Genomic DNA, 19,591 nt, shown 5'->3' on the forward strand with positions numbered 1-19,591 from the left:
TCATACTTTAAGGCAGGACCCTCTCTTGAGCCACTTTTGTTTGCAAGAATCCCTGCCAAAAAAGAACCAGATTATGAACTGCTGTGACACAGAGTATGAGGAGATGCAGCACTTGATTCTTATTATGCTTTTACAAAGCCCAACACAGTTTTTTTTCCGGTGGATTGGTGGGTGTGGCGGTTGGGATTTTCTTGGGTGGCAGTTGCCGGGATTTCTTTAAAATTTATCATTCTGGTGGCATCCAAATAGATTAGAACTCTGTATTTAATTTACTTGTTTTTAAAATAATTAATATCTTGCCTTTGTGACTGGCAATAAAACTTTATCAGAATTACCTGATACAATATAAAATATTCAAATACCCAAATGCAAATGAAGTCCCCCTTAATCTACTATTTAAAAATCTTATAAGCTTCAGGAGTCTAAACCCGTCAAAAAATTCTTCAAACCAGCTTCGTAACATCTTCAGAGGGAGGAATTCACAGATTTTGATTTTGTTGTTGGCAGCTGGTATTACTGGTAAGACTTCAAGGACCTAGAGGGAGTATGTTGAGAATGGGACACATAATCTGCTGTGTCAGGCAGCAGAGGCGCCCTGACCTTGTGCCACCCACTCATCTCTTCTCTGGCTGGCCAGAGCTGTTGGCTGTGCCCTGCGTATTACAGCGCTGGCCATCAAATTACAGTTATCCCTTAGGGTTTGTTTTTTTTCTTTTTTTTTTTTTCCTCCCCTTTCTAGGGGCAGACATAACTTTTCTCTAAATACAGAGGAATTACTTGTCTTAACCACTGAAACACACAGCAAGATTTCAGTTCAGGGTACGATGTGAAGGATACGTTACACAAATGCCTCGGGACTTATTTCAAGGTGTTAATTTAGCTCTGAAACCCTGTACGTAGCCCATACTGTGAGAGATGGCCCTGGCACAAGGTCTGGGGTGAGGTGGGGTGTTTGAGTGGATGAACCTGCTGGCATTGCTCCCCAGCTGGGGGCCGCACGCCATCCCTCCCCTTTGCCGAGAAGCTGACGTGCACCCCAAGGGCTGTGTTTTCCGTAGGGTTGGTTGGTTGAAGTAGAGGTGGGAAGGGCAGGAGAGAGGTGACTTGGGAATCTACATGTTCAGTGTGCAAGGAGCGAAACTACATGTGCTGCTGAGTCTGTGTAGGGGTCCTGAAACATGCCAGTGTTTGTGTCTCACAAACAGAAAAAAGGGAATAAATGATTATGTGGTGAAAAATGTAATTGCTGAAGTATGTTCTTTATTTCTTTCAGAAGCAACTTTTTTTTTTTTATTTCTGCCTGCAGATGTTCTTGCAGTTGAAGTCCAGCCTGCTAGCTGCATGTGTGGCTTGTCTCTCAAAGGAAAATTTACAAAGTATGTAGCACACAGAGTACCAGTGTATGTCACAGCTGAGGTCCAGGCTCCTTAGAAATAGGTTCACACAGAATAATCTAAACATATTGTCAACCTGAAGGAACATTTTGAAGTAAGGCATTCTCTTCACTGGCCACAGAAGGAACCAAAAGGTTCCCAAATCCCATGTAAGTCAGAAATTCATGGTTGCTCCTGAAGCTCCCAGTCAGCTGCTGCTGCTGGTTTCTGCCTTTTCAAAAGGTTTTAGCCAGTGAATTCACACGAGGATAGATGTCTTAGCTCCACCTCCAGCCCAATGTGAGACATGAATAAGCCAACACAGAGTCTCTTGCAACGTTCAGGGCTGTGGTGGTGTCTCTGCCTGGTAGCTTTGAGCACATGATCTTGCCTGCTTGTGTGCCAGCCCATGTCAGATGGAATGTTGTCCACTGGGGAGCACTTTGCAAAATGTCTTCTTCGCTTCTGTCACAAGATCTGTGAAGTCTGCCCTCTGAGCCTGGGCAGGCACCAACATTGCCTCTATTTTCTTAACTGATTTTCCTAATCCCAATTTCTGTTATCCGAACTAAAACATGGGTACAAATGCAAATCTGAAGGTCTTGCCAATCCTCAGCAGGCTTGTCTGCTTTCATCATTGTGCTCTGTCATTCTTCCATGTACAAACCAAACCCTTCATGGGCTGGAATCTTATTTTTCTATGTTAGCGTAGCGCAAAAGAGCTCCAGTCTTGGTTGCCCTTGTGGATTCCAGTCTAACAAGTCATCACTGGAGCAAAAGTCACTGAATCAACTACTTAGCTTTCATCTTAAAAATATTTTTTAATATTAGTTGAATTATTTTCTTAATTTCTGTAGTAATGGTTTCATTTTCACCATTTTACCTACTGTCCGGATATACTTACATCTCCTTTCAGAGTATTTCGTAGGCAGTTTTATCAGGACAAAGTCAGTTTACTCTGCTTTGCAGTACAATACACACTATATATGGAATACAGTATTTTTATTTTTTCTCCTCAGGAGTCAAAGGTTATAGGGAGAAGTTTTTCTGGATAAGCACCAATAATAAACAGTAAGTCTCTAGCTACAGTTTTGCTCTGTTTGCCCAAATTTTGTTACAGTATTTTATGTCCTTCACCAAGAACTGCAACCTCCTGCAGATTCCCTAGCTGTTCTTGGTGGTAAGTCACGGGGCATATCTATTCCAGCGAGGGCTGACGGACATTAAAGCTTATGATGCACTTGCATAATATCTATATTAGTAAATCAAACTTGCTTAGGAACTGAGGCCATCTGAGGCCACAGAGCAGCCCATGGCCATACTATTAAACTTTCTCAACCTCAAAAACATCATGACTACATATAAACTGACAATTGGGAATTGTTCCTGGCCTGGGCTAACAACCAAACAGAGCTCAGAAATTGTCTGGGACAGTGTTATTTGGCTGGTGCCAAAAGCATGCCAGGGGCTGTTCAAGCAATTCAGGTCAGAGATAAGCACCTCCCGCTGCCTCGTTACGTCCTTTGCCATTTGCTAATTTACTAACATAGGCAAAGCCTTACTCTAATGTATATGTCGTTTGCCACTTTTTGCCTTTTTTTAATTTTTTTTTTATTTTATTTTTTTATTGTTTTCTCCTTTGGACACCATTGCCAAGGAGGGCAGATGGCTCACCTAGGAGGACTCCAGCAGTGTACAGCACGCACTGCCTTAGATGCACGCTCCACAAGCTGTGGTACGTTGTGCAAAGCAGACTACTGGGGACTCAGAAAGTCCTTGGAAACTAATGGGCCAAACATTCTGTGTTAAATATTGTTTTTATCCCTCCCATGTTCAACCAGGCCTTCATTTATTTAGAGACAGAGATACTTACAGCTCCCTTCTAGTAGACTATTTCTGTCTCCTTTGCTTTCATCACTCTTATGAAAACTACAAGTAAATGTCTAATTATTATCAGATGTTTTAGAACAATATAAGTACTTATCCCCAGAAAATTATCTGAGGAAACATTATTGGCCCTAGCTGTTAGGAGCAAAAGCCAATTTTGTTTTCATTTGGCAGCAGCTTTATTATGTTACAAGACCAGGCGCAGACATTGCATTGTTTTCTATATTTTGTAAGTAGTGATTTAATGACTTGACTTGGTGACTTTTTGTTCGATTTTGCTTTCTTCCCCCCAACATTGTTGGCCACCTTTGATGATCCCAAGTACATGAATATGACTTCCCTGACTTCCTTGAAGATACACTCATTTGTACAGTTAAGGATATTATTGTATACTGTATAATAGGTAATATACAATACACAATGTATTTTTATATATATCTATACAGCTATATAGCTATATATATAGTATTTATATTTACAAATTTTTGCTATGTGCTAGTTTTGAACTCCATCTTGCCCATTACGTCTTGGCGTATGCCAAGAGAAGGACCTCCTTTTGCATTTGGGGAGAATATCTACTGATTCTTCCTTTTGCGGTAAGCAGCTTGATGGAGCACACAGACCTTGAGCTCTGCATGTGAAGCACTCAGAGAAGGGATATCCTGTCTTACATTAAAAGAAATGGTAACATTTTGCAGTTCCATATCTCTGAAGCATTTCTGAAGTAATTTTCATAAAAACATAATACACTGGACCTTGTAACATCTCTGCAAGGTAGGAAGTTACATTGTACCCAAAATACAGCTCAGAAAAGCAAGTTAATCACCAAGTTAATAGCTCAGGTAGGACTATATTTGATGTCAAAATGTTAAATTTAATGAAAGAAACCAGAGGGAAAGTCCATTAATTTTTGGGAGGACAAAAGTGATGTACCATGTTTAGATCAACTGTGTTTTTAATTCCCAGAACTTTCTTAGTTTTATAGAAAAGATGATTTCCCCAAATGCTTATGGAGGTAAAGAAAGTGATAGAACTCAGTACCACAGAAATGAGTTTTCTTCCAAGTTTGGTTTTTTTTTTTTTTTTTCTTCCATGTCTTAAGATTTCAAATGGTTACAACATGTGCTGTTTTGTTGGAACCAAAACAGGTAGCATGAGATAAACAGAGGTTCTGAAGGGCCAACCCAAACAATTTTTAAGGTGAAAAAGGGCTAGGTTACATACTATCTGGCTGAAAATTCTGTCACTGTGATTTGAACAAAACAAAGGTCATCCTTGAAAGAGGAAAGAAATGGCAATTGGTAAGATTTTGATGTGAAAAACGGTTAAGCATTCCAGCTTACAACAGTCACCCTAAATGTTGCAGTCATCGTTTGTCAAACTGAGTTCCATCATAACAAACAAAATTCATGGTGACTTTAGAACCTTTTTTTTTTTTTTCCTGAGAAAAACAGTTATGCAAAAGAAGCAAATAAAAAGGGATGGAATATATATGTATTCTTCCCTGCTATTTTACATACATGTTTGGCGTCCTTAACGAGCCATTCAAAATACTAATTTATCAAATTTTATGTAATTTTGTCTGTGGGAAAGTATTTTTTTTCTTTTTTTTTTTTTTCCCTGAAAATACATTTGCCATGATGGAGAACATCCTCAAAATTTTATTTAACTGGAGTGAAAATCTTTCTGCTGAGAATTAATGTAAAGGACACTTACACTGCCTGAGACAGAACCTGAGCATCCTTGAGAGGTATTCTCAGCTCAGGTATCAGATTTTTTACACACAATTCACTAAAGTTACAGAAGAGGCTTTGCTCATTCTGGGTACATAGACATCCTTTTTGGCAGCTATCCATACAACCTATGTGTGGGAATGAGGAAGGAACACACCCAAATGATCTCTTTCAGAAGCCAGCAGTTACCTATGCAAATTTGGATGCTTGTTTGGACCTGGGCAAATCTTCGGTTTACTACCATCTCTTCCACACACATTTGGAAGAAGGGTCAAAAACAACCTCCATACCTCCACATTTTTTTTGTCAGCTTTATAAATGTAGTATTAAACATAATGACAAAGTATTCTCCCCTTGTGTCTTGTGCAAACAAAATAGCACATGCAGAGTTATTTCTCTTAGATATCTGGCAAGGCATATGACTGATGGTTAGAAATTTTGACTTGGTTAAAACAAAATTTAGCTCATGTTAAAGCATTAAAGAAATGCTGACGAGGTCAAAGCAAATTCTCTGACAAAGCTGTAAAATCACCCCAACACACAAACATGTCTGAATCCTGCTATTAGGCTCTCATGCAGTTTGTTTCTCTGCAGCGAGCAAGTAGCTGTAACCCTTCAGTGCTGCAACTGAGTTCAGCAGAGACACTTGAGAACTGAAGTGACACGCACGGAACACACTGATTACTATATATAAAGGAATTTCAGTTCTACACCATTTTTCCTATATCACCGCAGAAAGTATTCTGTGGGTTTGTTAGCCTGTCCACAAAGAAAGATTTCCATCATTATTTTTCAGGTGTAATTTGGGCAAGTGGTGTGGTAAAGCAGTTCTGTAAATCAAGTGAATATAATGTATATATGTGTATTTCACTTCCTTCTGTAAGTTTCACCTATAGTAGGCTTTGTGTGTCAGAGGCAGAGACTTGGAAGAAAAATACGTTGTGTGGAATTTTCTGACCACAGTGTTTGATTATACATTGGGCTATTAAAGCCTGTTTCCAGCTGAAATGTTTTCCTTACAAAGCCAGAACTGAAAGGGTTATGGTTTGTTACTGCAGCAGTTATCAGCAGACAGCCATCTAACCTTTGGTACTTACAGGTATTTTATGGCTCTTGATCATATTATCAAATTCTTCATTAATTTTTTTGTATTTTTCTTCAGTGCGTGGGGTGAGAGCGTAAGAGGAGTCAGGATCGGGGCTTTCACAACCTTTGTTTTCTTTCTTGTTCAATGCCTGCCAGGTTCAGAGAAATATCAAAAAGTAAAAAAAAAATGAAAGGGAGCTCAGGGTACTTACACATAATCTTTGCCTGCTGATCATTAGATCAATATCTTCGTTAATTTTTCTGTACTTGTCCTCAGACTCAGGGCTGTGACCTACTGAATCGTCTGCATCGGGGTCTGGACTGTCACAGCCATTAAGTCCTTTCTTTCTCAATGTCTGAAATAAACAATTCGGAGAGTTCAGTCCTTGACACAGGCTGCAAGAAAGACTCAGCAGTGTTACAGCATCACAAACTGCCCAGCGGTGGCAGGTTTTACATCATGCTTTAAGGAAAGAAAGTGACTAGAGATCCACCACGCTGATGCTGTCGGTCTGCAATCGCGAGTGGCAAGAGAGGACTGTGCAGGCTTTGCTTTTCTGAAACTGGAATCAGTGACAACAATGAAGCTGGCAATCTGGCAAAGTGCCTGTGCTAGTACCCACCCCCTGTCCCCCCGTGTCCGACAGTGTTAAGGGGTTAAGATACCCACCCAAAATGGAAGCTATTCTAACATGTTTATCCATTTGAAATGAATTAACATTAAAAGCAAAGGCTGCATACTGTTTACAGTGGAATACCCTGGTGTTTGCCTTTCCTCTAAAGAATGATACAGAAGGAAGAAATGAAAAAACCCAAAGGCAACCAATATAGGAATTCATATTCTCCACAGAAGAAAGAGGAGTATGTAAACTGAATTATTCCTTTGAATTGGATGTAAGGGATGACATTAGCAATGCCCTGCCATTCTTAAGCGCACGTTTTTGGTAGGACAAGAGGGAGGACACAGTTGCTAATGTGGCTGTGAAATACCGATTAAGAGCTTCTAGACATGGTGTTTACTTTTTATTGACTCCAGATACAGTGCTACAAATGCACAGTGCTGAAGCTTAATGCACAGGAAAAAGCACTGCTAAAAAAGATGCTTAGTGAAAAGTCAAGCCAGATGCATTTCAGGTTCAGCAGCTCAAATCAGCCCTCACAACCATGGTCATCATCATCAAGATAAACAATGGAGATGAAAAAGCTTAAAAACAGAATTAAATCAGTAACCAACAATTCAGAATGGTTGTCTGGCCTCAAATAGTTTTTAATTGATCCACCTTGACAGATCACCAAAGAACAGTCATGGGCTACATTAAAGTAAAAGAATGTTAGAAGCAAGTCTTCAAAGAGTCCATTTGGCTGTCTATAAACTTTATTACACAGCTTGCAGTTAGAAGTTCTGAGTTGAAACCTGGCCGAACAACCTTGGTTACAATGTATAGATCACATAGCACTCGTGTTACTAAGTGGCTATGCTTGTGCTGTGTATTCGTGTGGGATGCTTTAACTGGCTTCTTTTTGCCTTTGCAGAATGGCGGCCTCTCATCTGAGGTTTTTGTTCTTTTTGGAAAAGTACTTTTCCTAATTATTTTCTTTATGGCAATGCCCAGTTTACCACTGCTAAAGTTCTTAAGTATTATAACATCATACCTTGTTTCTGTATCATTTTATTTATTCATTAAAAATTAGGCTTCTTTTCCTGCATTTTACCGAAGACTTAAGAACAGAGCCCTCTTATTCCTGGAAAAGGTATAAAGCTGTTCTCCTTGTGGAGGCACACTCCTTGAACCTCACATTTCCATCAACGCAGCAAAATGACGGTGATCTGCCCTAAGAGATTGGAGCCTTCCAAACTCATGTTGCGGACCTCAGAAGCAGATTTAGGCAATTTTGGTAGGCTGGCTCAGTGCAGATCTTTCTGTCCAAACTTTGTGTCTGCACAGACTTCACTTCTAATCCCGTGAGCTACTACTGACACACAGACAAAATTATAAATTCTTTGGAATCAAGCCTTAAGAAGCTAAACCAACCTGAATGATTCTCTACACTTCTTCTCCATTCCCTCCTATCTCTTTTTTGTCTTTTAAATGTTAACTAGCAGAACAGACTGCCGTGGTTTAACCCCAGCTGGCAAGCAAGCACCAGTCAGCTGCTTGCTCACTCCCCCTGGCCCAGTGGGATGGGGAGGAGAATGAGGAAAAAGGTAAAAACTTGAGGGTTAAGATAAGAACAATTTAATAATTGAAATAAAATAAAATAATAATAATAACAACAGCAACAGCGATCATAATGAAAAGGAGAGAGAGTGGGAGAGGAACAAAATCCAAAAGGAAAAGACCCGTGATGCGCAACACAGTTGCTCACCATCCACTGAGCGATGTCCTGCCAGTCCCTCAGCAGAAATGGGCAGGCCCTGGCTAAATCTCCCCAGTTTATATATGTTCTATGGTATGGAGCACCCCTTTGGCCAGTTGGGATCAGCTGTCCTGGCTGTGTCCCCTCCCAGTTTTCTTGTGCCCCCCCAGCCCTCTTGCTGGCAGGGCCCCAGAAACTGAAAAGTCCCTGATTTAGTACAAACATCACCCAGCTACAACTAAAACCATCACTGTGTTACCAGCATTCCCACCAAATCCAAAACGCAGCATTATATCAGGTACTGAAAGGAAAATTAACTCTGTCTTAGGCAAAACCAGGACACAGACATAGTCATACGTGATTTCTACTGCTACTAGCTTGAAACATGACAATTATAAAGAAGGCTTTTGCAATCAGCTGTTGTTTGGTAGACTTAATGTATAAAATATGATACATTAAAAGAGAATTTTTTCTTTTACGTCTGAATAACTAATCTATCTCAGCTAACATTCTTCCCTTCATATAACACAGTTCAACTTCCCTTCGTACAACAGTTGTCCTCTGAATACATAAAATATTCTCTTTCAAGATCCATTGGATCAAGCTGTCCAGAAGTGAAACCCAGATCAGCACTCTTGGGACCTTTGAGCTCATCTGAGTCACTGATGCAGTCCTGCTGATTCTCACGGAGTCTCTGAGGAGTGATGCTGATGTGGTCGGGATTAGATGGCATCCTCAGATCCACCCTTTGAGATGACAGCCCCTCTGTTTACAAATAGCAAAGACCTCTTGTTTTCCCCGGAGACCAACACAACTCCGACTGAATGGGCATAGGTGAGGGAAGGGAGCTGCACAATTGTTGTCCTACCAGATGAAGATAACCCAGATGAAGGGCAATATCAAAAGAGGGGGGATGTTTTGCAGCTTCTTTGCATCTTTTCCTCCCCATCATTCCCAAATCCTTGTCTGCAGCATTCACAAGCCTGTGTATGGGTGAAAGAAGATGCACTTTGTCCTCAGCACCCAATGCCTAAAACTCTACTCTGCACTCATGTGAAAGTCGATTCTGTGGTTTGCAGAGGTTCAGGAATGCACTGTCATCTTTCAGATGTTCAGAGGCGGAAAGACAATGTAACCCAATGAATGCCTTACGGCAGTCTCCAAAAAGAGACCAGGTTCTATGTCAACATAGCAAAGTTTTTATTTTCATACATAATTATTTTTATTTTCATACCCTTAGAAAGCAGGTTGTTCTCCACACTGGGTGGAGAAGAAGCAATCTCTATTTTCACCAGAAAAGCCAAAGACCAAATTTAGTAAAATCATGTTTGCATTCTACCCAAAATTAACTTCAGACCTGAAGACTAGAGGCAAACCTCGGCAAACCTCTCCCTTGCAAAACCTATTAATCCAGTGTGTTTGGCTGGTACCTTGGCTGACATGGTTAATCAAACTCACTAACGCAGTGCAATTCTCCCCCCCCATCCTTCCCCCCCTCCAAAAAACCAAAAACCAAAAAAACCACCAATGTAAAAAACATGTTCTTCAGTGAGCTGGGGTAAGGTTAGGCAACAGAAATTTCCACAAGCGTGCTGCAGTGAGGGGCACAGCTCCTAGCTTTGCGAGTGCTGGAACTAGTGCCTGATTCCCTGTGAACTGCGTTTTGGGGTAAAGTGCAATGTCAAGAGAAGCCTTCCTGCAGCTGGGTCTCTCAGGGCTTCTCTTGCCCCCTACCCATCCTTCTGCTGAATCTGTGTTGTTTCTGTAAGGACTCAAGCTGCAACACTGCCTTCAGCTGAGAGTCTTTCTGGGAGTAATTTCTCATTCTCTTTTTCTGCACAAGAACATGTAATTTTCATAAACTTGTTGGAATTCCATTGTCTGTGAGACCCCTCCCTTTGCACCAGATTTGCTTGGTGCCGAATAAAAAATGAAGACGTTATAATGGAAAAGAAGAGGCTGACAGAGTGCACAGGCACGTGAACACACACATGGACGTACACAGAACTCCTCTGGAAAGGCAAGCAGCCTGAAAGTGACATACTTACCCTCTGCACTGAGGTCCTGAGCAGCATTCAGGACGAACACAATGATCCTGAACTTTGCATGATCTCTGGCTTCTCGATACGCAGGCTACAGTATTGCCTGTTCTGTTGCCTCACTTGTTACTTCACTCCCCTCCACATAGCTACCTACCACATTACACCTCTCATAAAGGTCCTTTATTGTTCTGCTTCAACACAACGCAGCACACTCAGTACAGCACAACTGAGAGTGGCACTGACCAGTATCTAACTGATTCATCCAACTGGTCCGCTCTTTGGGCTCGGTGTCAATTTTTCCTTTTCTCTGCTCTGCCACCCTTTGAAAGCAGAGGCTGGTTCTGGACATCAGAGAAGGCTGGAGTCATTAAGAAGACCAACTGGGTTTCAGCAGGCTAGAATCTTTGGCCCAGTCTTGCAGCGATTTAGAAACCATTTTTCTTACCATGTTAAGCTGCCACAGCCTCTTGCAAACCCTGGAAACCAGCCAGACCTATCGCATCCTCCTGGAGATTAGCTAGTTTCCAAAGATTTAATGACTATTCAGGGAATTTTTAAGAGGATAAAATTACACAATTGTATAGCGCATTGCATTCTAGAGAACCCCAAGCCAGATTTCAGTTATTTTTAAAGAAAATAAGCCATTTTTTGAACTACGGAAGCTCCACTTCTTCCAAGCAATTAAACAAGTGATTATATTGGACTCCAGTAACCTAAAATCAGCCAAGGCATTTGAAAAACAAAATGGTTAAAGGAAAACAACCCTTGGCTGAAATCTCATATGCCAGCAATTTAGCCTAAATCCTGCCTCTATAAATCTCAGAGGAGAAGTGCTGACTTAGTGACATACTGGCTGCTGTAAAATGAAGTATAAACAACTATTTACTTCCATTTCATGCAAAATTTATCATCACTACAAAAGCACAAAAGAAAATATGGCACTAACAGCCAGGTCTGATTTTATCAAGGCAATGGAAATCATCACAATTTGAGGGCTTTTGAGGAGGAAAAGACTTTGATTTTCCTAATACAGTCTCTGTTTCTGTAGTATTATCCTCTTCTTTTAGCATTACTTTAGCAGAAAGAGTGGACAGGGTTAGAAATTTATCTTTTTTTCATCCTATCCTTTAGTTTGCTCATCTTTCTAGAGAGAGTATCTCCTTTCTTCTTAACAGGTTCATCTGCGGTGGGACTGCTTCCCACAGCACTCCAGGGCCCGAGAGGCCACAGCTAGCTGGGCTTGGAAGTGCTCACAGTACGGCTGATTAATTAAAAAGACCAGATCAGTTGGTAAGGTCCCCAAATGGTTCAGACCAGCCCACTCTGTCTGTTCTGATATTTTGATATCCTCTGCAACAAAGACCTAACTATTTCAAAGTGAATCAATATCTTAATTCACATAATAAAAAATGCACTTGCACTGGCTCTTTGTCTGTAATCAAAATTTAAAATATGGAAAAATTCAGAATTACAGGTCTATTTCTACAAATTCCCGTATCTGTTACATTGTCTAGAAGCCACCGCAATGATCTTTAACTGATAACCCCATGAGTGACCATGATAATCCACAGAGTTGTAATTTGGTAAATTATATTCCACTGTCAGAAGACAAAAACCACAAGTGCCCTCCATTTTCCACTATCACTTACTTTCCTGTATCTGCATGGGATAAATCTTTTAGCCACAAATGAAAAATGCTTTGGTCTCTTTTTTGCTCACTGGAGCCACATATCTACGTGGCAAGGCAGACAATAGCCAATTACCAAGGAATGATATGCTATTGTGTTTATTATTTATAACCATCCCAAGGAACCCAGCCAAATTTATGGAGGTCCCCCCCAAAAACCAGAAAACGTTCAGATCGTGGGCCTGATTAATTTAAGGATCAGTTTGCTCTCTGAGCAACAGAAACATTAAAGTTTGAAAGTGTCGAGTGAAGACAACCTTCACTCTCTTCCCTTGCACTGTTATATAATGGTGAAATTTTATGATGAAATTGCAAGATACAATGTATGGTGCAATCAAGTAATGAAAGGTTGTAGTGAAATGAAAAACACAAAGAGGAAGAGATAGGTTGCTATGGGAACCATCCATCTGAATTCCCTGATTTCTGTGTAACTAAAATCTCAAATTTTATGTTCCATTAATGTAGAGTTCTTAGATTTTTACATTTAATAATGAACATAAACTAGTATGCTGGTCCTAATGTACTTTAATTGCACGTTTAGGAGAATCAGATAAAACATTATTATACTTACTGTTATCTAACAAGCTCCACACACACACACAAAAAAAATGTATACCAGTAACACAGAAACCCGAAACAGTTCTTACCTCTTTTGTATAAATCATAAAATGCTTTTGTGGTTTTTATTCTTTTTGAAATAAGCTGCAGGGCTTATATAATAGCTGAACTTCTGTAACCACATGTTAACCTTTTTGTTACTATTTTATTTTTGCTGAAGTTTCAAAGAAAAAAATAATTTTCCATTGTCTGAGTCTGGTCCTGTACGTCTGTCTTCTTCAAATGTATTTATTTAAGTGTGCTTTTCACAACATTAAACCCCAAACCCTCTGCTTGGATTTGCCTCTCATTTTTGCATCTTAAGTGATTATTCTCTCCTCCTTCAAGTACCTTCTCTAATCACACCTCTTGTGGAACCAAACAATGCTGATACCCTTTGCCAGTAACATCTGCTTCTCTTTGCTTATGAATGATCGGCCAGAGTGTTATAACGTGTGTGTTATGATACGTGTGTGCTGCAAGCTCATCGGGACACAAGGTTTCTACCTGCTTACAGCGTTCAGTCTGTTCTCTTCCACTCATGCTCCTGGCATGTGCCAAGGCATCTCTGCAATATTTTGTAAGACCGGTATAAAACCAGATGAACTCATGACTTTTTGAAAGGGCACTGGGACAGTGGGATTTTTGCTGCTTTTTTGCCCACAGCTGCGCTGTGTGACTTGGGGCACGGGAGAGCCCTGCAAGGGGGTGCACCTGGTGCAGGCCCAGGGCCGGGGCGGTGTGCAGCCCTCCGGAGGCACAGTCTGCTCCTTCTGACCTGGGGGTCTGCAATGGACTGACCAGCCTCACCACATCTCCTGTGCCTCTCTGCAGTGAGTCTCCTGCATCCATACAAGAAAATGCACCTTGCTGTCTGGCTGCTGCACCTGGGATAGCCCTCTGGAGAGATGGTGAGGCTGGAGGTGGGGAGATGGCAGAGGTCTGCTCTCTAGAAGAGACCGAGCACAGTTCCTTTCTTTAATGTTCAATCTTACCCACTCGCCAGCACTTTTCTATTTAGTGTTGACTTATACGACACAGGCTAACTTTGGCTTTGTAAGTATAAATCAAAGAAGGATATGTCGGATTCAGAGATCTCATAGCAGCTAATCTAAAACATACATCTTTCTGGATTTTCTCAGAAAGGAGCAAAAGCAAACCATATGAAGACTCCAGCATTAAAGCTTTGTATTAAAATTTCTGTTAATGCCCACAATTACAACTTACAGGCTCCTAAGTTTACAATTATTTCACAGGACATGCAAAGGACTTCTGTCCATTATTGCACTTGTAAACTGTTCTTTTAAAAAGAATTTATATCTGAATAATTCCTGAAGTTTGAAGTAAGGACATTTCCTCATCCTTCAGGCTTATTCCTGTCTGTCGCCATGGAGCAAAAAAGTTCTGAAAACCCCAGAAATCCCCCTGGGCAGCTGACGTAGGTTCCCTACGCCAGCCCTCAACAAAAAGGATCGCATTTCCCTGGCCCTGACAGAGGAGATGGGCAGCAGCACCCGCTGAGCTCAGCCGCCCCGGGGAATCCACAGCAGGAGCAGAGCATCAAGTGACTGTCGGCGCTGGCTGGCGGGCGCGATGCGGCTGCAGCCCGGCGGGGAGCGGGTCCCTGGCCTGGCCGCAGCAATGCCACGCATCCCCACCATCTGCACCTGTCTGTGCCAGCACCTGCTGCCCCATGGCCATAGATGGCTGTCCCCGGGGCTGCCGCGCTGATTGGGGACACGCTGCTCTGACGGCTGGCTGCTTGGGGTTTGGGTTTTTTTTTGGTTTTTCTTCACCCGTGCTGCTGTTGCGCTTCTCGGCTGTCATGTGGTCACAGCCTACAAGAACGCAGCATTTGTGCTTTATAGATACTTATACATAAATACATGTGTATATATAACCACTTATATATATATCCACACATACACACCCTCCACTAGATCACTTCTCAGCGCCTTTTTGTTCAGATCTAGGGGGATTTTTTAGAAGCCTTCACACACAAGCATGACCAGCCTCCGTTTGCTACGATGCAGTATAATACCAGCTTAATATTGCTAGTGTGTTGGATTAGTGGAGATAAAAAAAGGGATGTGCTTTTCCAGACAAGACTGGCATTTCCTAAATGAATTCACGTGCGAGATTAATTGGACGTGTTAAGTTTAGTGACACAAATGCAATGCTAACTTAGTTGTGATTACAGCTTCTGGTAGAATCACCTCTACAGATAACGTGAGATTTAAAAAGAAAAAGAAAAAAAATCAGCATTGGACAAACAAAATTCCTTTCAAACGTTAGTCAAATTTACTGTCAAATGCAGCCTTTACACCCAAAGACTGTGTTAAAATTAAACTTCCCTGCAGCTGTTTTTTAAACCTGTACTTTGAAAAGACAGTCAAATTCTGCTCTGTTGTGTTAAAAAAACCTGACAACTTTCCAGAGACTAGCTGTCAGTGCTTCACACACAAAATTAGCAGATTATTTACTTAGATTGGAGGTATTCTCAGGATATTGTTGTTTTAGGCATGGATTATCGCTGCTCCTTGAGCACCCCAACGGTTATAACCCCTCACTGAGGGTTCAGAGGCCTGTCACACAGGCACTCTTTCTGAGTAATGGAAATACAGAAGATGTAGGTAAGGGCAGAAAACTTCAGCTTGCTCTCCTGTTCTTCCCACCACACTTTATACCTGCTGCCTTGCCCATAAACATGTGCCTTCTCCTGCAGAATGAAGGCTAGCACCACAGCCTAGAGGCAAGTACCTTGTTTTCCATCCTCTATCTTGGAAGGTGGATTTACAGAAAATAGAACTCCACTATTTCCCCAAGGCTCAGTATTTGTGGAGTGACTCAATGCAGACAAAATTTCTGTATTCTGGCTACATCCACTGGTCGACTAGCAGGAGCACCACCAGTCTGCAGAAAGACTCGGTCTGCCAAGGGGTGCAAAGACGACGTGAAGCCAGAACAGATGCATCCCTGACTCCCCTCTTGCCCCTTGGCCACAGCATAATATCAGTCCATTATATCCTTCACTGATTTTTCAAAACCATTACAGTGTATGGAGCATTTAAATTTGGTTTTCTCTAAGCTTTATCGAGCATATTTAAAATAGATGAAGATATTTGTGATACATAGTGTATTTGATTTGTACTAGGTTTTGCTGCCAGACACAGAAAGTATATGAATGGAAAAACAAACTTTACAGTAGTTCAGCAGAATCATCTCAGCCTCTTTAGGGAATATGAGGCCACTTAAAAATAAACACTGTAACCATCAACAGGTTGTTATTTCCCTCCTTCTTTTTATGTTCGTCTATCTATAATCCTTCTCCACTGGCTCCAGCCCTTCCAGATGGAGCACTGTCCTCAACATTTTCATTTCTGTCTAATTTAGTCAGACATATACACAAATACAAGGCTGAAGTCAGATCTCATTTACACTAGTGTAAATCTGTAGCTGGATTTGGAACAGCTGTAAAGACACCAGTTGAGTTATTCTAGATGTACAGTGGTGTTACCAAGTCGGTTACATCAGTGTTACTATCTCTTGAAACATACAGTATTTGAAATATGCAGGGCTTAATATATATGACTGCAGAAACAATTAACTATTTCAGAGGCAGCTGGTGTTTTTCCATGATATAAATGGGAACCTTTAACACTAAATGCCATATCCAAAATGCTTGAGAAATGTGACATGCAGAGGACCACATATATTTTACAGAATCTTTTGTCACAAAGACTTATTACAGAAGGAATGGCAGCTGACATGAATTACACTTTTCATATATCTTGAGTATTATTTATGTTCTAAAAGATCCCAAATTGATTCTTGAATTATACATTTAAGCACTGCTTCACATATCATTAAAATGCAGCCATCCTGGGGTGAATATATCATCAACTTGTGTAGCTACACTAGCCAATGAAGTTTTCAGGAGCAGAAATGATATGTACCTCAAATAAAATTGTAACACACGATACAAGTTACTTGGGATGGAATTTTCCCTAGACCATGGGGCAAACACCTTCATCTTCACCATGGGGCCAGGGAATCTTTGGATTACCACAACATTTTGCTTTCCCGTTTCATCAAAAACAGAGCACGTCCAGCAGCACCAAGCTGGTGCAGTACTGACTCAGCAGTGAAAATGCCACCCACTGAGACAAGAACACCACTTCCTTCAGCACCTGGGTTTTCTTTGGAGGCCTCCCATAAAAAATCCTGAATGTATCAATCTTTGGAACAGATTTATTCCCCTCCCCCCCAGAACTGAACACATATTTTACAGCAGATCACATTACAGGGTATTACAAAAAAAGGTAACAATATGATGATGAGCAAATGCTGTTGAATAGCAGTACCTTTTAAAGGAAAAAGAGCATTCTCTTTTATTTTTATAGTACCGTAATTGTTTTATCTGTTGGTAAAAATGTCCGAATCAATATATTTTTGAAAAATGGTGAATTATAAAAGAGGTTAGATCTCTGAAACTCTAGCCTCCTGTTTCATTGCAGGGTGGAGGCCTTAAATAGCACAAAGCAATAACCACCAACTCACTGTTCTGCTGATAGAGTCTTCACCAAGGAGTAAGAGAAGGAAGTCTTTCCATGAAGTTAAGAGTGAGCAAGCATTATTTGAGAAGAAAAATTGGCCCATGATTTTAGCTATGAAAACAGATGACTCAAACTATGCAGACTTTCATACTTGATTTAAGATGGCTTTGTTTTTTTCCTGTTAGACCAACAATTTATATAAATTCTGTTATTTACCAGAAACACTTGTGAAAATTGTATCCATCTTCAAACACCTGCTAAAATCTCTAGACTATGATACGCATTTGTCTGCTTACCAAAGTGTCATCTGCTAGAAACAAAGAACTGTGCTTTGTTTTCCCATGGAAAATCCTATGTAGAAACTCCAGAATTGCATGACTATCCTAAAAAGCTGGTCCTTCAAGCAACTCTTTTTCCTGAAGTGTAACTTCTTCAAAAGTCATACTGCTTCTATCACTCTGCTCTTCCCTTGAGAGAAGTAAGCACTTCTCTCAAAAGGGAAGAATCAGAAATGACAGACTTAGGAAAAAGTGGTCAGTTCTTGAAAAGAGTTTTGAGAATTTAGGAAGCTTTCCAGGTAAGGGAATTCTAATTTTCCATTACTGCACATTGCACCATCGTGGAGGCAAAAGATCAGCCCCTTTACGTGAGATTATCCAAAGGTTAAGCTGCTACTGCACGCTCCCAAGAAGCTGCAGTTTAACTCCTACTTCTATTACTAACTTCCCGCATGGGCTTTGTTAATTCACCTTTTTATAGTTCTCCCTCTATAAAAAGTTGAATGATAGTGACTACCAGTGTCATTGTGGTGCTGTAGGAAATGCAAGGAAACTGTAATGTACTCACTAAGGAGTCTAAGTTTAATATAGACATAGACATCCTCGCATACATCTGCAAAAACTGGCTTACGTGCTGCCCTCTGTAGCTTTGCTGAATGGAGGCTGTTACCAACATACTGGCCAGCTTCAGCGCTGTTTGGGAAGGGAGAAAACTTGAGAAACAGAGCCAGCTTCTAGTTCTTATTACTGCTTGAGAAAGCAGAAGCGGCAGAGGCAGACTCAAGATCTAGTCAGAAATTGTGACCAGAACTGAGGACAGAGCTTATGGAGATACTAGAAAAATCATGGCTGAGAAGGTAAAATAGAAAAGAAAAGAAAAAAACAACCAACCAACCAACCAAAAATCTTCATTCAGAAACTAAACGTCCTTTTTGAAAATTTCAGCTTCTTCCAGAACCAGCTAAAATGTATTTTAAATGATAAGGGTTTTCATTGTAAAACTGGATTTCTTTTTTTGGATGAAATTATAGGTTTGTAAAGAAGAATTGGCATATTGGCCTGCCAAAGCCCTACTGTCTGAGATCTTCAAACCTTTAATCATACAGTCCTCCCACACAGAGAATTCTGTGGGCTACAAAAGATGTTTCTGCTTGGGTCCTCTAATCCTGCAGAAGAGCTGGACAAATGGAGCAAGATTTCAGGCTACTTCATTTCTTCCAGGACTTGGCAGAGTTGGACGTGAAGGATGCTTGTGAACGTGTGCGTGACTGGTAGAGTCCCACTCGGTGAAGCCTTAGCTATGGCTCTAACCAGCCTTGGTGGCTCTTGCCGCTGTGGTGTGAATCACTGTGCAGGACTGCCTGCTCTGCCCTGCCATCCGAGACCACCCCCCCATTCCAGAGCTGTGGAGGTGGAGCAGCCGAGGGGTAGGCATGCATTCCCTTCCTCTGACTCTGCTGCGAAGGTGGTAACCTCCAATGGAGGAAAGGCAATAAATAGCGTGGGGGTACTCGTATCTCCAGATACTACAGCTGTTTCCTCAGGCAGCCTCAGAGTCTCACAGAGCCATGCTACATATAAGAAAGGGAATTTTTCTTCCTTTCTTTTTCTTCGCGAATCCCAAATTCAGAGCCACCTGAACGACTGACTGAATTCCTTCGTGATTCATCACTTCAAAGTTCTTTGCAAGATGGATTTGGGGACTGTTTTACTGAGAAAAAGGTAAATTTTTATCAAGTTCTGGCTATCCGAGAGAAACCTTCAGAAGTCAGTAGCATTCTGACTTTTTTTCCTAACACACTCAGCTTGTGTGCAAGGAAGAACCACACTGGATCCTTAACTAACAAGGAGCTGAAATCCACAGGTGCACAAACACTACTCCCAGTCCCACAATCCTGCTGTGCTGGATGCTTGGACCAATTACAGACTTAACCCAAAACCATTATACTGAGAGATGGAACAACAGTGTTTCCTATTGACATTATTGTGGCCAG

At 41.1% G+C, this 19,591-nt stretch overlaps 1 protein-coding gene across 14 annotated transcripts in view; it reads right to left on the reverse strand.

Annotated features, from left to right (window-relative positions):
- MEF2C (myocyte enhancer factor 2C) overlaps nt 1-19,591 on the reverse strand; it is a 128,162-nt gene that overhangs the window by 32,248 nt on the left and 76,323 nt on the right. For 9 of the 14 annotated variants that reach the window (XM_027786045.2, XM_005236948.3, XM_027786046.2 and 6 more), the window contains exon 4: nt 6,292-6,435. In XM_027786045.2, the coding sequence (XP_027641846.1) occupies nt 6,292-6,435 (144 nt within the window). Of the gene's footprint in view, nt 1-6,090; nt 6,229-6,291; nt 6,436-19,591 lie in introns of all 14 variants that reach the window. The other 5 variants (XM_027786048.2, XM_027786044.2, XM_027786051.2 and 2 more) reach the window with 2 other exon arrangements.

Source organism: Falco peregrinus, chromosome Z (assembly GCF_023634155.1).
Source record: "Falco peregrinus isolate bFalPer1 chromosome Z, bFalPer1.pri, whole genome shotgun sequence".
Lineage (NCBI taxonomy): Eukaryota > Metazoa > Chordata > Aves > Falconiformes > Falconidae > Falco > Falco peregrinus.